This window comes from Crinia signifera, chromosome 2 (assembly GCF_055691185.1).
Source record: "Crinia signifera chromosome 2, ASM5569118v1, whole genome shotgun sequence".
Classification (NCBI taxonomy): domain Eukaryota; kingdom Metazoa; phylum Chordata; class Amphibia; order Anura; family Myobatrachidae; genus Crinia; species Crinia signifera.
In genome coordinates this window covers 206617089-206631500 of record NC_139218.1, presented here as the reverse complement: position 1 = coordinate 206631500, position 14412 = coordinate 206617089, and the positions used below count along the sequence as shown (strand labels likewise).

Below are 14412 nucleotides of genomic sequence, written 5' to 3'. Positions count from 1 at the left end.
GCTGCAGACGGATAATTGGACCAAACAAACAGGCCAATGTGGTGGAGAAAGAACAGCACTGGGACAACATAAACACGCATCTGCCCTAAAGAACATGATACAGCAGCGTTTCCCGAACCAAGGATGCCAGCGCTGTTTATTATGTCACAACAACATTCAATTCCACCTCCCTCCCCAGCAGCGACACGGCTGCCGTGTGCGTTCGCGTCAGTCGCAGTAAAACCCTGACCCGTCAGCAGCAGCCGCGGCTACGCATGCGCGTGTGTGACAATGCCAGGTCCCAGGTGCTGCACATGCTCAGTGTCGAGCGTCCCCATCTAGTTCCGCACATGCGCCAAGCCGGCGTTACCGGGGAGATCGCTTCATTACAAGGAAAACAAACAGGTCACTAGCAGGAGCAGCTGCAGAGAACCCGTCACCGGAGAGCGGAAGATGGCGAACTATAAGGTGAGAGCGGCCGGGCGCCGCAGGCTCGTTCCTCCATTAAATCATTTTTCCAGGACTAGTCATATAGTGGGTGTGTGCAGTGCTGTGCTGGCTGTTCTCTGTGACACAGGGATAAAACTGGGAAATCTAGTCACGGAAGTATGTTCCTATTAAGGTCCCTCCTGAATATTAGTTGAGTCTAATATTTATACAGTCTACAGTGGTTTAATGTAAGCCAATATCTGAAGGGTGGGGGCTCTCTGTGGTGTGTGTGTGTACCCTGTCAGCCAGAGCAGTTTGAATAATGCATTTACGAGTTATCTTACCAGGACAACATGCATGGGGTTGATCCTATTAGCTGCAATTAATTTGAGGTCGCACTGATACAAAATGTTCAGGGTTTTAGGGCGGGATGTACTAAAGGGAAAATGCGGTAAACCGCCCGGTTTACCGCATTTTCCTATGTACTATTACCCGGCCGCGCAGATTTTGCCGGGCAGGTTATGGGATTCTTTTCGCCGCCGCACCGACCGCCCCCCCCTTCCCCCTCCCTTGGGCTTACCTTCTTGCAGGTCCTCCTGGACCCCGGAAGGTAAGCCCTTCCTCCCCCTAGCAAAGCATGCCGGACGTCCTTCCGGCTGCAGGGGGAGGAGGAGGCGCCGGGGACAGCCTGCTTAGCTGTCCCCGGCGTGTAGGCAGCAGGGAGGAGACGGAGACCCCCCCAGACCACAGTACAGGTATCGCGGGGAGTCTCCGTTACCGCACTGCGATGCCAGCCGCATATGTTAGTACATATGCGCTGGCATCGCGGCGGCCAGCCGGCGATGTATAGTAATACATCCCGCCCTTAGTGAGGCAGTACCTATCCCTCTTCCAGCAATTAGCCATGTCGATTGAGAAGATTAAACCATTAGGAATGACTGTGTACAGCTGCTGTGGTAAGTGAAGTTTACTTTGTCTCCTCAATCAATGTAGATCTGCTGTGTCAGAGATTCCAAAACTCTGCCATTAGATTCCAGGTTTTAAGGATATCCATGCTCGAGTTCAGGGGTGTAGGTTAGCTCACAGACAATGTCTAGGTCAGTGGTCAGGGAACTCGGTCCTCATTACCCACGCAGTGCATGTTTTGCAGGTCTCCTCACAGAATCACAAGTGAAATAATTAACTCCACCTGCGGACCTTATAAAATGTGTCTGAGTAATTAGTACACCTGTGCACCTGCTGGGTTACCAGCAAAACATGCACTGTGTGGGGTAATGAGGACAGAGTTCCCTGACCACTGATCTAGGTAGACCGTCAAAGACACTAGGTCGAAATTGAAAAGGTTGAAATGTGAAAAAGTTGACACGTTTTTAGTTTCTTTTGGTGTCTATGTCCACACCTGAGCACGTGGACTCCTAATTAGTGTAGCACATGCACTTACAAGCCACGCTTCAGTCTCTGTACGGTTACTGTTCAGAGTCCACATAGATCTGGGGTAGCCAACCCTAGTCCTCGAGAGCTACCATCAGTGCATGTTTTGCAGGTCTCCTCACAGAATCACAAGTGAGCTAATTAGCTCCATCTGTGTATCTTTTAAAATGTGTCAGTCCTTTATGAGTGCAGCAGCTAGGTTGTCTGGAAAATGTGAACTGTTGTTAGCTTTTGAGGGCTAGGGTTGGCTACCACTGACATAGATGGTAAAGGATGAAAAGGTCCAAAATTTGTTGTGCAAATTGCGTCAATAACTTATATCAACCTGTTGCTAATGTTGACTTGTCAACCTATTGACTGTCTAACTAGACATTGGGCGGTATTCAATGAGAATACCTGCGAGGTGCAGCGAATCCTTTTTAGGATTCGCTGCACATTCGCCACGTTCCGGAGCCAGCAGGCTCCGGTATTCAACGTGTCAGGGGCTCGCTGCCCCTGACTGGCGAATATGAGCTCCTGCGGCGATTGCCGCAGGGAGCCTGAGGACGGTGGCAGGCAGAAGAGATGGAAGTCTCTCTGCCTGCCCCAGAACATTTGTGGGGGGCAGGTGGGCTCCCCGGGTGCCAGGCAGCACAGGCTGCCCCCCGGGGGTGCCAGCAGGGGACTGTATATTCACTATACCCGATTGTAACGATCGGGTGCAGTGAATATATGAATATGTAATGAGCGGCTCGGCTCCGGCGCCCCCTGCTGGCTGCTGTGTAAAAAAAAAATATATATTTTTTTAATTAAATATATATTCATGTGCTTACAGCACATGAATAAAAGTAGCATGCCCCTCCTCAGAATAAAATTCCTGATTTTTTGACACCAAATGTAAAAAACAAAACACTTTATTTTAAAAGTTCACATTCCACTTCTTCATAAAAAGATAGTGATTGCTACTCGGTGAATCATGGCGAAAAAAACCTTCAAATGTATTCGCCATGTGGTCATTGAATAGGGTGATTCACCGTTTTAGTCAAAAATTCGCCAAACAGCACAAATTCGCCATAAAAACATGGTGAATCAGGCTCATTGAATACCGCCCATTTGTATGTGACCCACCCAGATATGGCAGTCCAGATGGTTTAACCCAGTGATAGCCAACCCTAGCCCTCGAGAGCTACCAACAGTTCACATTTTCCAGGCAACCTAGCTGCTGCACAGCTGCACTCATTAATCACTGACACATTTTAAAAGATACACAGATGGAGCTAATTAGCTCACTTGTGATTCTGTGAGGAGACCTGCAAAACATGCACTGTTGGTAGCTCTCGAGGACTAGGGTTGGCTACCCCAGGTTTAACCCATGGGTCTTCAATTTGTGGCCCTCCAGATGTTGTGAAGCTACAAATCCCAGCATGCCTTGCCACAGTTTTGCTATAAGGGAGTGTTACAACTGTGGCAAGGCATGTGCAACAGATCGTGTTGCTACTTTCTCCACACCGCAAGGTGTGCACTTGTTCGATGTATTTATGATGGCTGTCAAAACAAGTCTTGATAAAGGCCCTAATTCGGACTCCTTTTTACATCCGTAGTTATGCTTACCATACCATCCCCATAAACTATAGCTCATGGATTATACAAGGTTCTGAGGTTGATTAAAACCAGGTGAAATGGACATTTGAAGTCAGCCACAGAACCTGTGTAATTCCTATTGTCCCAGTTTAAAGGGCTAGTATAATCCTTTTCATCGTACACCAACAAGAATAACCCTTTTATGTAGGCAAACAAAATACTGCTTTTAGTAGTTAGCGAACCCAAGAGATTCATATAGGACCTGCTCATGTGTCTTCAAGAAATAATCATGGTGTCTCATAGGGATGGGAATCCTCCATTAATTTCCATAAAGGGCTGTGGGATTTAATAGAGAAGTATACTCCCTTTACAATGCTGCAGCTGTGCCTGTATGGCAGGGTTTATGGGGACATAAATTATTCAATATCTATCATAAATTCTATACCCATTACTTTGTACTTTCTGGATCAGCAAACCTAATACTCTTCTGAAATGGTTCGATCAGAAGTGCCCACTCTTGAATTTTACTCAGCTACTAGCTAGGGCTGATTGTACATAAGAGGGTGCTGGCAGTAAAATTGGGGTGTGGTATAAATCTCCGGTGGACGGGATTCCGACAGTCATTAGTCAGATGTCGGAATCCCGACTGCACAGCGGGGGGAGCGCAATGAAGCCCCTTGCGGGCTCGCCACCTATTTTATTCTCCCTCTATAGGGGGTCGTAGACCCCCACGAGCGAGCAGTCGGGATTCCGACTTAGGAGGATTGACTGTCGGAATCCTGACTGTGGGGAGCCGTCCGGCACCCGTACAATTGTTGCTGTGATAAACACCATTGTGAATTTAACTTGGAAATCCGTTTAATACATACTTGCTTAGCTGTCCCTCTCCATGAGGGAGAAAATGCTCTGTTCCTGGACTTCCCTGGTAATGTATGATTGCCATCACCAGTGGTGATCTAGGTAATTGATAAGAAAGGTGTTTCCCCACTGGTGAAGGCAATCATACATTACCAGGGAAGTCCAGGAACAGAGCATTTTCTCCCTCATGGAGAGGGACAGCTAAGCAAGTATGTATTAAATGGATTTCCAAGTTAATTCACAATGGTGTTTATCACAGCGACAATTGCCATGCTTGTATTTGTAAGCATGGTTAATTTAAAAATGACTTTTACTTTAAGGTTTTTTTTTTACAGATATTTTTACAATGGGTATTCGCATAAACGCTACTGCTCTGAAGTGATATATATATATTTTTTTATTGTAATCTAATTTTCTTTTCTTTTTTCTTAGGCAGCCGATTCCAAAAGAGAACAGTTCAGAAGGTACTTGGAGAAGGCTGGAGTGCTTGATACACTTACTAAAGGTAAACAAGAATACTTTAACTGGGTACACATTCGACTACACCACAAACAATGCAACGTCGTCAACAATTTTCTTTGAACTCCCTGAAAAACGATATAGTGCATACACTAAATTATTTTATAAACCATGGTTGCCCACCTGACCCTCTCCATGAGGGAGAAAATGCTCTGTTCCTAGATTTCCCTGGTAATGTAGGATTGCCATCTCATTTGGTGAAACACCTTTCTTATCAATTTTACCTAGCTCCCCACAGGTGATGGTAATCCTACATTACCAGGGAAGTCCAGGAACAGAGCATTTTTTCCCTCATGGAGAGGGTCAGGTAGATCAGTGTTTCTCAACCTCGGTCCCCAACAGTGCACATTTTCCAGGTCTCCTGGCAGTTGCACAGCTGCACTCATTATTCACTAACACATTTTAAAAGATGACAGGTGGAGCTAATTAATTCAACTGTGATTCTGTGTGGAGACCTGGAAAACGTGCACTGTTGGGGGTCCTTGAGTGCCGAGGTTGAGAACCACTGAGGTAGGAAACCATGTTATAAACATATTGTTCAATGGCAACATCCAGGACCACGCTGGTGTTGATGGCATAATTGGGATTGAGCTGCATGTGCAGATGGCACAGGTGCACACCTTTTAGTTGCTTATAGTAATAGAATATATAGAATTGATCAGTGGTGAATAATGGGTAGCTTTATAGTTTATGGGGTGACATTTATTTGTTAAAGATTTAAAATTATTTACACTTTAAAAAGCAAATTGTGCATTGGCATGGGATACTGCTAGGCAAATTGTTAGCTTGGTGGTAGTCTTATACTTTTCTAAAACCATGCGCAAGCTTCAATTAGCCATTAGCTGTGTTTGGCAGCTTACACTGTGCACAAATGGAAACGGAAACATATATAAAATAAAAAATTATTGTAGGTTGTTTTCTGCTTGCTCCTCAATAGGAAGTGAGCCGAGTTAAGCATTTCAAACAGCAAAGCTGTTGGAATCCATTCCATTGGTGAGCACAGTTATTAGCTATGGCAGTATAGCAGGGCTTGACAAACCCCGGTCGCCATGGTGACCAAAGTTTCCTCCCTGGCGACCAGATCCTGTGTGGGGTGTGGACTGCCGCCTGCCAAGGAGATAGGACAGTGGCAGTGTGCCACAGCTCCTGCCTATGCTTTAATAGGCCACATAGCTGCTGAATGCTTATAGTGATGGGACTCCCCCGCCCCCTGGCAGCATAGTGGAGATCTGGATCCGGCGGCAGCATCCTGGCAATCCGGACCCCCCCCCACGCATTGCGAGATCTGGACACCCCCGTGTGGCGGAGATCCTTAATAGCATCCGCAACAGCGTGACATCCTTGGCTTCCCCTGCACTCGGTCACCGACTATCGTCAAACATCCCCCTTCACCCCTACCGCATCCTACATAGGACCCCCCTGCCCAGCCACTCAAAGCTGTGCATCATACACCATCTCCGAGTCCTTCTGCGCCTATGCCGTAGAAATGTCGACAATGGCAAGTTTGACAGTCAAAAGGTCAGCATGAGTTTTTTTTTTTTTTTTTTTGTGTCGACAGGCACAATATTTCATGCACTCATATCTCCTAGGGTGCCGAGGGAGAATAGGAAAGTGTGCGTTGCGCAGCGAGCCATTCGAGGGGACGTGGTACACTTTGATGGTGTCCTTGCAGAGTATGTCGACACTTGGGACAAAAAAAAACCCATGAAACTCATGTTGACACATTTTGACTGTCTTGCCGTTGTCGACCTAATGCTTGTGTCTACATTTCATGTGTTGACATAAGCCATGTCGACCCAATGTATGTCTACACCCTCCTCCCTTTACTATTGCAGCAAAGGCTTAACAACTATTGTTCTAATGCAGTGGTTCTCAAACTCGGTCCTCAGGACCCCACACAGTTCACGTTTTCCATGTCACCTGACAGGTGCACTCATTACTGACAAACATTTTAAAAGACCTACAGGTGGAGCTAATTATTTTACTTGATTCTATATGAGGAGCAAAACCTGCACTGTGTGGGGTCCGAAGGACCGACTTTGAGAACCTATGTTCTAATGTAATCTTCTGCTTTTTTGCTTAACTGAGGGAGAGAACAAAAAGTTGATATTTTAGCTGTGTTAAAACTACGAAGGAGAAAGTCAATATATTAAAATCTCAAGAATATATGTCACACTCAACATAGGATTGGCAGAAATTCTGTTTTATAGCCATTTATGATCTTTATTGCCAGTACCGCAGTTGAGGACACATTTTGGCAAAAAACCCTCCTTTTTGAAGCTGCACTACAACCTAAATAGGCAAACATTTTATACTCCCTATTTTAATATGGTTACAGGCTATTGCCAGTATTGGGGCCTCTCATTTGTCCTTTCACTTATATTTTCACAATATCTGCATCTGAAAAATGCCAACATTCTCTGAATGGCAAGAATCGGCTTCGGCTGTGGGGCGGGACAGGGTTTATAGTGTGACTAGTGGGAGGGCTAGGCATTGGGTAGAATACCCACCAAAATGCCACTCTTCAGATGACTGAATTGAATATGTTCCTCAATTCACAGCACAGAAGCTGCTGCTAAAGATGTAGCTACTTTTTGTTGGGGGCACACTTGTATAAGTAAACAATTTAACTTTTAATTGTCATGCAGTTAAGAAGGAAAAAGAGGCGAAGATTCCCTATTTGATACAATACAAACAAAAAGAACATAGAACACTAATATACATAGTAGGAATAAAAAAAAAAAGGAATGTAGACCTATGGTATTCGCATATAATCTTTATGCGCCTAAGGGATTTGTTGCTTTTTACAACTGTTTCCAAATGTCAATAGCGATGTATCCTTTAGCAGAGCATAATAATCAGTGAAATCCAATGCTGGTTACCAGTGTCTCCTAAAGGTGTCCATACACGCTGCAATCATTGCATGCATTTTTGTCCCCATCACAAGAAAATCGCATGCGATGCGGTCGGGACCTATTTCATAAAGTATGTTCAGTACATACTTTTTTAACTGTGGGACTAGATGCTCCCGGGAGTGCGCATCGCACAGTAAAAACGCACAGTGTATGGGCACCTTAAGCCATAATTGGTGGTAAAAACATTGGGTTTAAGGTTGCCTGGGACTTTGTTTGACTTTTATCCAGTCCTCTCCGGTATTTAGCAGACGTACAGTAGTAAATAATTTATTATCTGAAAAATCTCGGTAGTGTACTCTGGGAAATATGTACACACACTGAGGGAGATTTATGATATATTTGAGAGAATGTTTGCTTTGAGCAACTTCTCCAATCAGCTTCTGTCCCTTTTTGCAAAACTGTAAACAGAATAGAATCAACTTTATTGGCCATGTGTGCTTGCGTACACTAGGAATTTTTTGTGGATTTACAGTGCAGCATCAGCAGGGATGAGGGGGTGAAGGCGTTACATACATTACATTGAGACATTACATGCGGAGACCACATGCCCGCCGAGCAGCTCAGCGCCTAGGCAGCCATCGGCGGCACCACTGGTCGCCAGTGGCGCCGGAACGGGGGCCGGCGAGGGGGCAGCTTGCCCCCCCCCCCCCCCCAAAAAAAATTACTGTGGCGCTAAAGTACCGTTCAGGGCCGTTTCTAGAGGCGGACAAGCCGTGCAGCAGCCCGGGGCGCTGCACGGCTTGTCCGCCTCTGTTAAACAGCCAGGGCGCCCGGCAATGTTCCCTGCAACATTTTAATTGTGCGCACTACTGTCCGCCGCCCGCCGCTCACTCCCCTGTCAGTGCAGTGGAGCCGGGAGCCAGCCAGCGCCGTGTGCTCTGCCACTGGGTATAAACTATAAAGTGCTGCGCCGGCGTCTGACGTCAGACGGAGACGCTGGCGCCGCACAGCGCGCAGAAAGAGCTACACTCAGGACGGAGCCTGCCCGCATGCCTGCCCACCTTCCTAACCCAGTGCCCACCACATAACTTAAGGCACAGACAGAGCCCTACCACCCCAGACGGTATGTTTAGAAATAAACTCGCCCCCTGAAAATGTTGCACACTGATAGACCTCGGTGCCTTCTGGAACAGGTTTGTAGAAATGATGAAACAGGCAGCGGCACTCGTAGGAAATTTTCAAAGTGTATTCAAAAACGTGACCAAACCAACATTTCGGGGACTAGCCCCTTTGTCAAGGTTCTACCTACACCTTGACAAAGGGGCTAGTTCCCGAAATGTTGGTTTGGTCACGTTTTTGAATACACTTTGAAAATTTCCTACGAGTGCCGCTGCCTGTTTCATCATTTTTATATATATATATATATCACACACACACACGTACGTGTGTGTGTGTGTATATATATGTATGTATATAAACAGGGGGTAACCTATAGCAATTTAGGGGGCGCCAAAATGAGATTATATCTTGCCCCCCCCCCCCCCCAACCTAAAAACGTTCCAGCGCCCCTGCTGGTCGCTGCAGCAGACGGGTAGGTGACGGTATTAGCAAGGACAGTACAGTATCACACAGGGAACACATATTCGCCACGCAGCAGAGCGCCTAGGCAGCCATCAGTGGCGCCACTGGTCGCTGCAGCCACCAGGTAGGTAACGATATAAGCAGGGACAGTACATTATGGGCAAAGACAGCTCAGTTACAGCAGGGACATTACAGTAATTACACAGGGGACATGAGGTTATACATTTTTAAAATGCCCTCTTGCTGCCGAATATACCCTAAATACTTGTAGATTCAGATGTTATGATTGAGAAGGCTGTGACATAAGGATATCTTGGTGTCCTGTTCATTTATGCATGCTCTGGTGCAATAAGAAATTGAGTACCCCTCAATCTCTTTTTTTTTATAATATGAAGGGAGATAGATAGGGACAGACAATATATTTAATAGGTGTTGTGTGTGTTTTTTTTTTTTTTATTGCACAGATTTAAAATGGCTAAACCCAACCAAAATGCTGAGTGAGTCCCAAAAAGTGCCATTTTGGGAACCCAAACTGGTCATATAGATTGTAAGCTTGCAGCAGGGCCCTCCTACCTCCAAGACTGTCTGTTGTTACCCAGTTTGTTTATCTCTGTTTACAATTGTAAAGCGCAACGGAATCTGCTGCGCTATATAAGAAACTGTAAATAAATATATCCCCTGTGCCAGTGAGCTCAAATGTCTCACTGGGCTGTTGGGCACCATCTAGTGGCACCTCCCACCTCCCAAAGTATGTCAGAGTACAAAAAGCTTGTTGTAAAATGGCGCAATACGATGGTATAGAATCCTTGGCAACTTAATTCTTCTCTGCTGATATGCCATGTGGCCACTTTGGTAAAGCTAGATAACGAGGATCCACAAAGCTTGTAATTATAGGACTGGTAATTTATGAAAAATATATATATCATGACTAGTGTTCATGACATACAGTGGGCTCTGCTGGAAACAAATATTAACTAACTTCCATTGTCTGTTTCAGTGTTAGTCGAGCTGTATGAAGAGCCTGAAAAGCCAAATAATGCCTTGGAGTATCCTTTTATATACTTAAAATTGTAATTTAATGGGTTGTATGGTAAATGTAATCAATTTATGTGTCTTTACTTTGGTCCATGTAGAATGTAAATGCAACAGAATGTATTATTTTTCTTCTAGTACTTTTCAAGGTTTGTCCAGCATAAGTTGTTTACAAAAAAAGGAAAAGTTGGAATTCTTAAAAGTGAAATAATCTGTTCTTTTGGTTTTCTTTAAAAAAAAAAATATCTATATCTCTCTCTGTTTTAATGACATACCCATTAGGCCTTTTGTTGTTGGTGGTTGTTCATCCTTAATTTTACATTCAGCTTCCTGAAACAGCACATGGGAGCCGCTGGGCCAGAAACACCAGATGTGGAAGCTTTGCGCTTGGAGCTCGCAGAACTCAAACAAAAGTATGAAGCTGTTCTAGAAGAGAATAAAGAACTGAAAGCAAAGGTTAGTGGGGCTTATTCCCCTTATGTATCAGTGTACATTTTACCTGTGGCGTCTCTATGGAACCAGCACATTTAATTAACTGGGGGTTCCCATTGCCCTGTCCACCAATGGCCTCCTACGTTCTGTCATACGCCTGTGTACCATTCATCTGAATTGTCTACCATACCCATTCAAATCTATCTAACTTGACCTTTTTGTTTTACTATTGCAGCTTGCACAGCATGAACCTCCTTCTGATGAAAAAGGTCCTGAATAAGATTCTCTTTGAAATCCTATTTAAATGCTGCACTGGAAATGTAAATAATCTAAATATGCTCAGGATGTGTTCTATTTTGGGCAGAAAGGAACGATTGGTTCCATTTTTTTTTCTTATGCTCTGCAATAAACCACTTGTTTACAACCTTATTTTGTTTTTCTGCTGTATCTAAACTACATTCATATAAACTAGCATTCCTATAATTTATAAATCCATAGTTATAACATATTATTGATGAGAGTCCAGAAATGTATTGTTTCCAGTTTTATGGTAATTCGATAGAATATATCTATATAGATGGAAGGACTGCGGAACTCAGAGATTTGTAACAAAATTGGTGTATTGCATTCAGATCATACCACTTACGTTTGGAAACTCAACATGCCTCGTCCACCTTGATAAAGGCTGGTGGCATGATTGCGCCATCTATTCTCCTCTTACATATTTTTTATATACAGGAAAACTGGTATATATGAGCCGTATACAACCTATGCGTCCCAGTAGTTTACATGTTTGAAATACTTCCCTTTATTGCTGGAAGCTGTAGCCTAGTACTATTGCAGTCAAAACCCTTATGTTAAATTTAAAGTGCCAGAGAATGGTGCAGCAGTCCCACTCCTGGTCCTCCCGACTTGTATACTCTTGTATGAAAGAAAGAAGTCCCCCTACTGTATTTCACATGTCTCCTTTTTATGTGTCTCCCAAGTGATTCTCCTTTGATAATCTCTTTTTGAAAGGGGAGTCTTCTGAAAGAGGAGACACTTGGGGTGCATATTTTCTGAAGTTTAGGTTTTACAAGTGGAAATGTTGCACATCGCAACCAATTGGATTCTAGCTTTTTTTTTTTTTTCTTCTTTTTTTTTTTTGGGAAGGTAAATAATGCTAGATAAATAATTAAAATAGTATCTGAAAAAATTTGATTTGCACTTAAGAAAATATGCAGTCTGTAGTTCTGGGTTGGTCACATCTATTCTGCTCTTACATATTCTGACAGTACCAAGTGTATTTCTAATAAGCAGATAGGTGTTTTTTTTGTCTATATTAAAATACTGCTATACACACTGTATTATGCTGTGATGTGTACTTTATTTGGGTGAAAACAGGCCTTTACTGTGTCTAGAGGGGCATACACACAGGGAGCGTTTCACGCCATTTCTAAAAAGGAAGCCTGGATTGCTCCATGTGTATAGCCCTGGGCAACAGCGATGTGTGGTCCTGCTCGTCTTTCACCTGCAGAGATAGACAATGCTTGCACTGTCTATCCTGCTAGATTGTGGGGCTTTGCCTGTTTATAGCATAGATCGCTCGGCACACATGGCGGTGCGCATCGCGGGTGTGTTGCAATGTGTTCTGAGTTATTATGTTTAAGCACGTCGCTCAGCAAGAGAGGCGGGGACTTAACAAAGATTTCTGCTACAATCAACATTGGAAGTGGTTTTTGCCTTGGCAATGTTCTAGTGTAAACCCTAGATGTAATCATTTATGTTCATGTTGATATTCCACGTATCGCCTACCTATATGCCTGCCAAACTGCACGATGGGCCATGATGAGCTTAAGGTGTTGCGCTGGTCTCCAAATTTACCATATGAAACTCTAGATCCTCTTTACAACTAATGGGAGATAAAGGCTCTGTTTGTAATGTCCTAGTATGTGATACCATACCACATGACACCTAAATACGTATTGCTTATTCATGCCTCAGTGTGTCAGAAATGTTTCCATGACAATTTATTTTTTTCCTGTGACTAAATTTATTTTAAAGCTGCAATCAATTACATGGCAAAAACAGCCTGGTTTTCAGTGTAATAAAAATACATAAATGAGAAAATACATGAAAACAGCTTACTGTACAAAGCAATGTACTACAAGTACATGGAATATAAAGGTAGTTAGGTTCTATTTAATGAAATCATTGCATGTCAGCCTTCCCCTTGTTGACCATATACCCCCATATTTTGGATGTCCTTCCTATCCGTTTCTCCCCAATTATGCTGATGTAATATGCACTTTATATGTTGGGTGTGCACATTTATGCCATTTATAATACAAGATGCTTTCAAAAGGATGTTGCATATGAGGACAGAGGGACCTGCTTGTGAGAGATTACATTCTTTAGGGGACGGGTAAACAGGAGTGATAAAAAAAGGGTACTGACCTTGTGCTCAATAGCATTCCTTTTCTCTGTTTCTCAGGAGCAATTCTTGCCAGTCTTCTCATTTACTATTTTCTGTTGGTCATTAGTGAGGTTTCACGTTGAATCAATTTTATACCCCTTTTACACCGCCGAAAAATACGGGTCATTGGCGGTGTAAATAGGGTATATCAGTGTCCATATATACCCCTTTTACACCAAAATCCCTGGTCGGACCCTGGTCTTTGAACACGGGAGTTTCCAGGGTTGGACCCAGCTTCATACCCCATTTACACAGCACTGTGACCAACGTCGGACCCAGGTCTGCGCCGTTTACACTGAACCTGGGTCAGCACTGCTTTTCCCTATGGATGACATTAAAAATTTCCATTTTAGGACTGATAAATTGCCAGCCAACCTTCCCTCAATGATTTAAAATAAAAATGAAAAGACATGACTAGTTCGCATTGAAGAATGTTGGTTTGTATATTTTGTAAAATATTTTTCAAAGTTATATTTAGTGCTCAAGCACACATAGCGGTATAAAAGTGCAGCATCTCCCATGTGCTCTCCCCAGCCCCTTCCCCTGCAGCAGCAGACTGAAACTCTCATGTGCGCCCCCCCCCCAAAAAAAATATTTTTTATAATATAATTGATACTGCATCCAATTATGATTTCTGTGTGCACTGCCCGTATCCTTCTTGACTGCTGTCTTTTGCCACTGCAGCTCACTGTGGAAAGGCGTCCTGCGATTCTGGTATCCTTTCAGCACTATCCAGATGTCCCAACCTGGGTTGGGACCATTTACACCACCCACGACCCAGGTCCAACCAGTGCTCAACCCTGTTCAGGACCTGGGTAGGAGACCAGTGTTGCTGGACCTGGGTTGGCCCCTTTTACACCAACGCTGACCTGGGTCCGACCTTGATCCAACCTGGGTTATTCCTTGGTGTAAAAGGGGTATTACATGGGTCCTCTACCCAGGTCCTGACCTGGGTAGAACCTGGATAGGACCCGTATAAATGGTCCCGGCACCCGCAGCGGGTCCACAGCGTGCAGCGCTGGGGAAGCTGTGCCCAGCTGCTGAGGGGGGGGTACCTATCAGCCTAAGGTCAGAGGGGATGATGTGCGCTGCTGCTGCTGTACCTCCCCCCGGCAGCGAATGGACAGTCATCGGCGGTCCCTCCAGCGCATGGGAACTAGTACTAGTTCCCATGCGCCGGAGGGACCCCCACCACTGACTGTCCATTCAGCGCAGGAACTTCGCGGCTGCGGGGGGAGGTACAGCAGCAGCGGCGGTGGTGCACATCATCCCCTCCGACCT

General features: G+C 44.5%; 1 protein-coding gene across 1 annotated transcript; it reads left to right on the top strand.

Annotated features, from left to right (window-relative positions):
• Window positions 1-260: 260 nt before the first annotated feature.
• MYCBP (MYC binding protein) lies at window positions 261-11105 on the top strand. The gene is made up of 5 exons (XM_083173595.1): window positions 261-447; window positions 4690-4762; window positions 10210-10258; window positions 10571-10700; window positions 10912-11105. Exons 1-5 carry the CDS (start codon window positions 433-435, stop codon window positions 10954-10956), a joined length of 312 nt encoding a protein of 103 aa, XP_083029721.1. The 5' UTR covers window positions 261-432; the 3' UTR covers window positions 10957-11105.
• Window positions 11106-14412: the final 3307 nt, after the last annotated feature.

Coding starts and splice junctions, on each gene's coding strand:
- MYCBP (XM_083173595.1), top strand. Junction 10,259..10,570: donor AAGCCAAATAATGCCTTGGA/GTATCCTTTTAT, acceptor TTTTACATTCAG/CTTCCTGAAACAGCACATGG. Junction 10,701..10,911: donor ATAAAGAACTGAAAGCAAAG/GTTAGTGGGGCT, acceptor TTACTATTGCAG/CTTGCACAGCATGAACCTCC.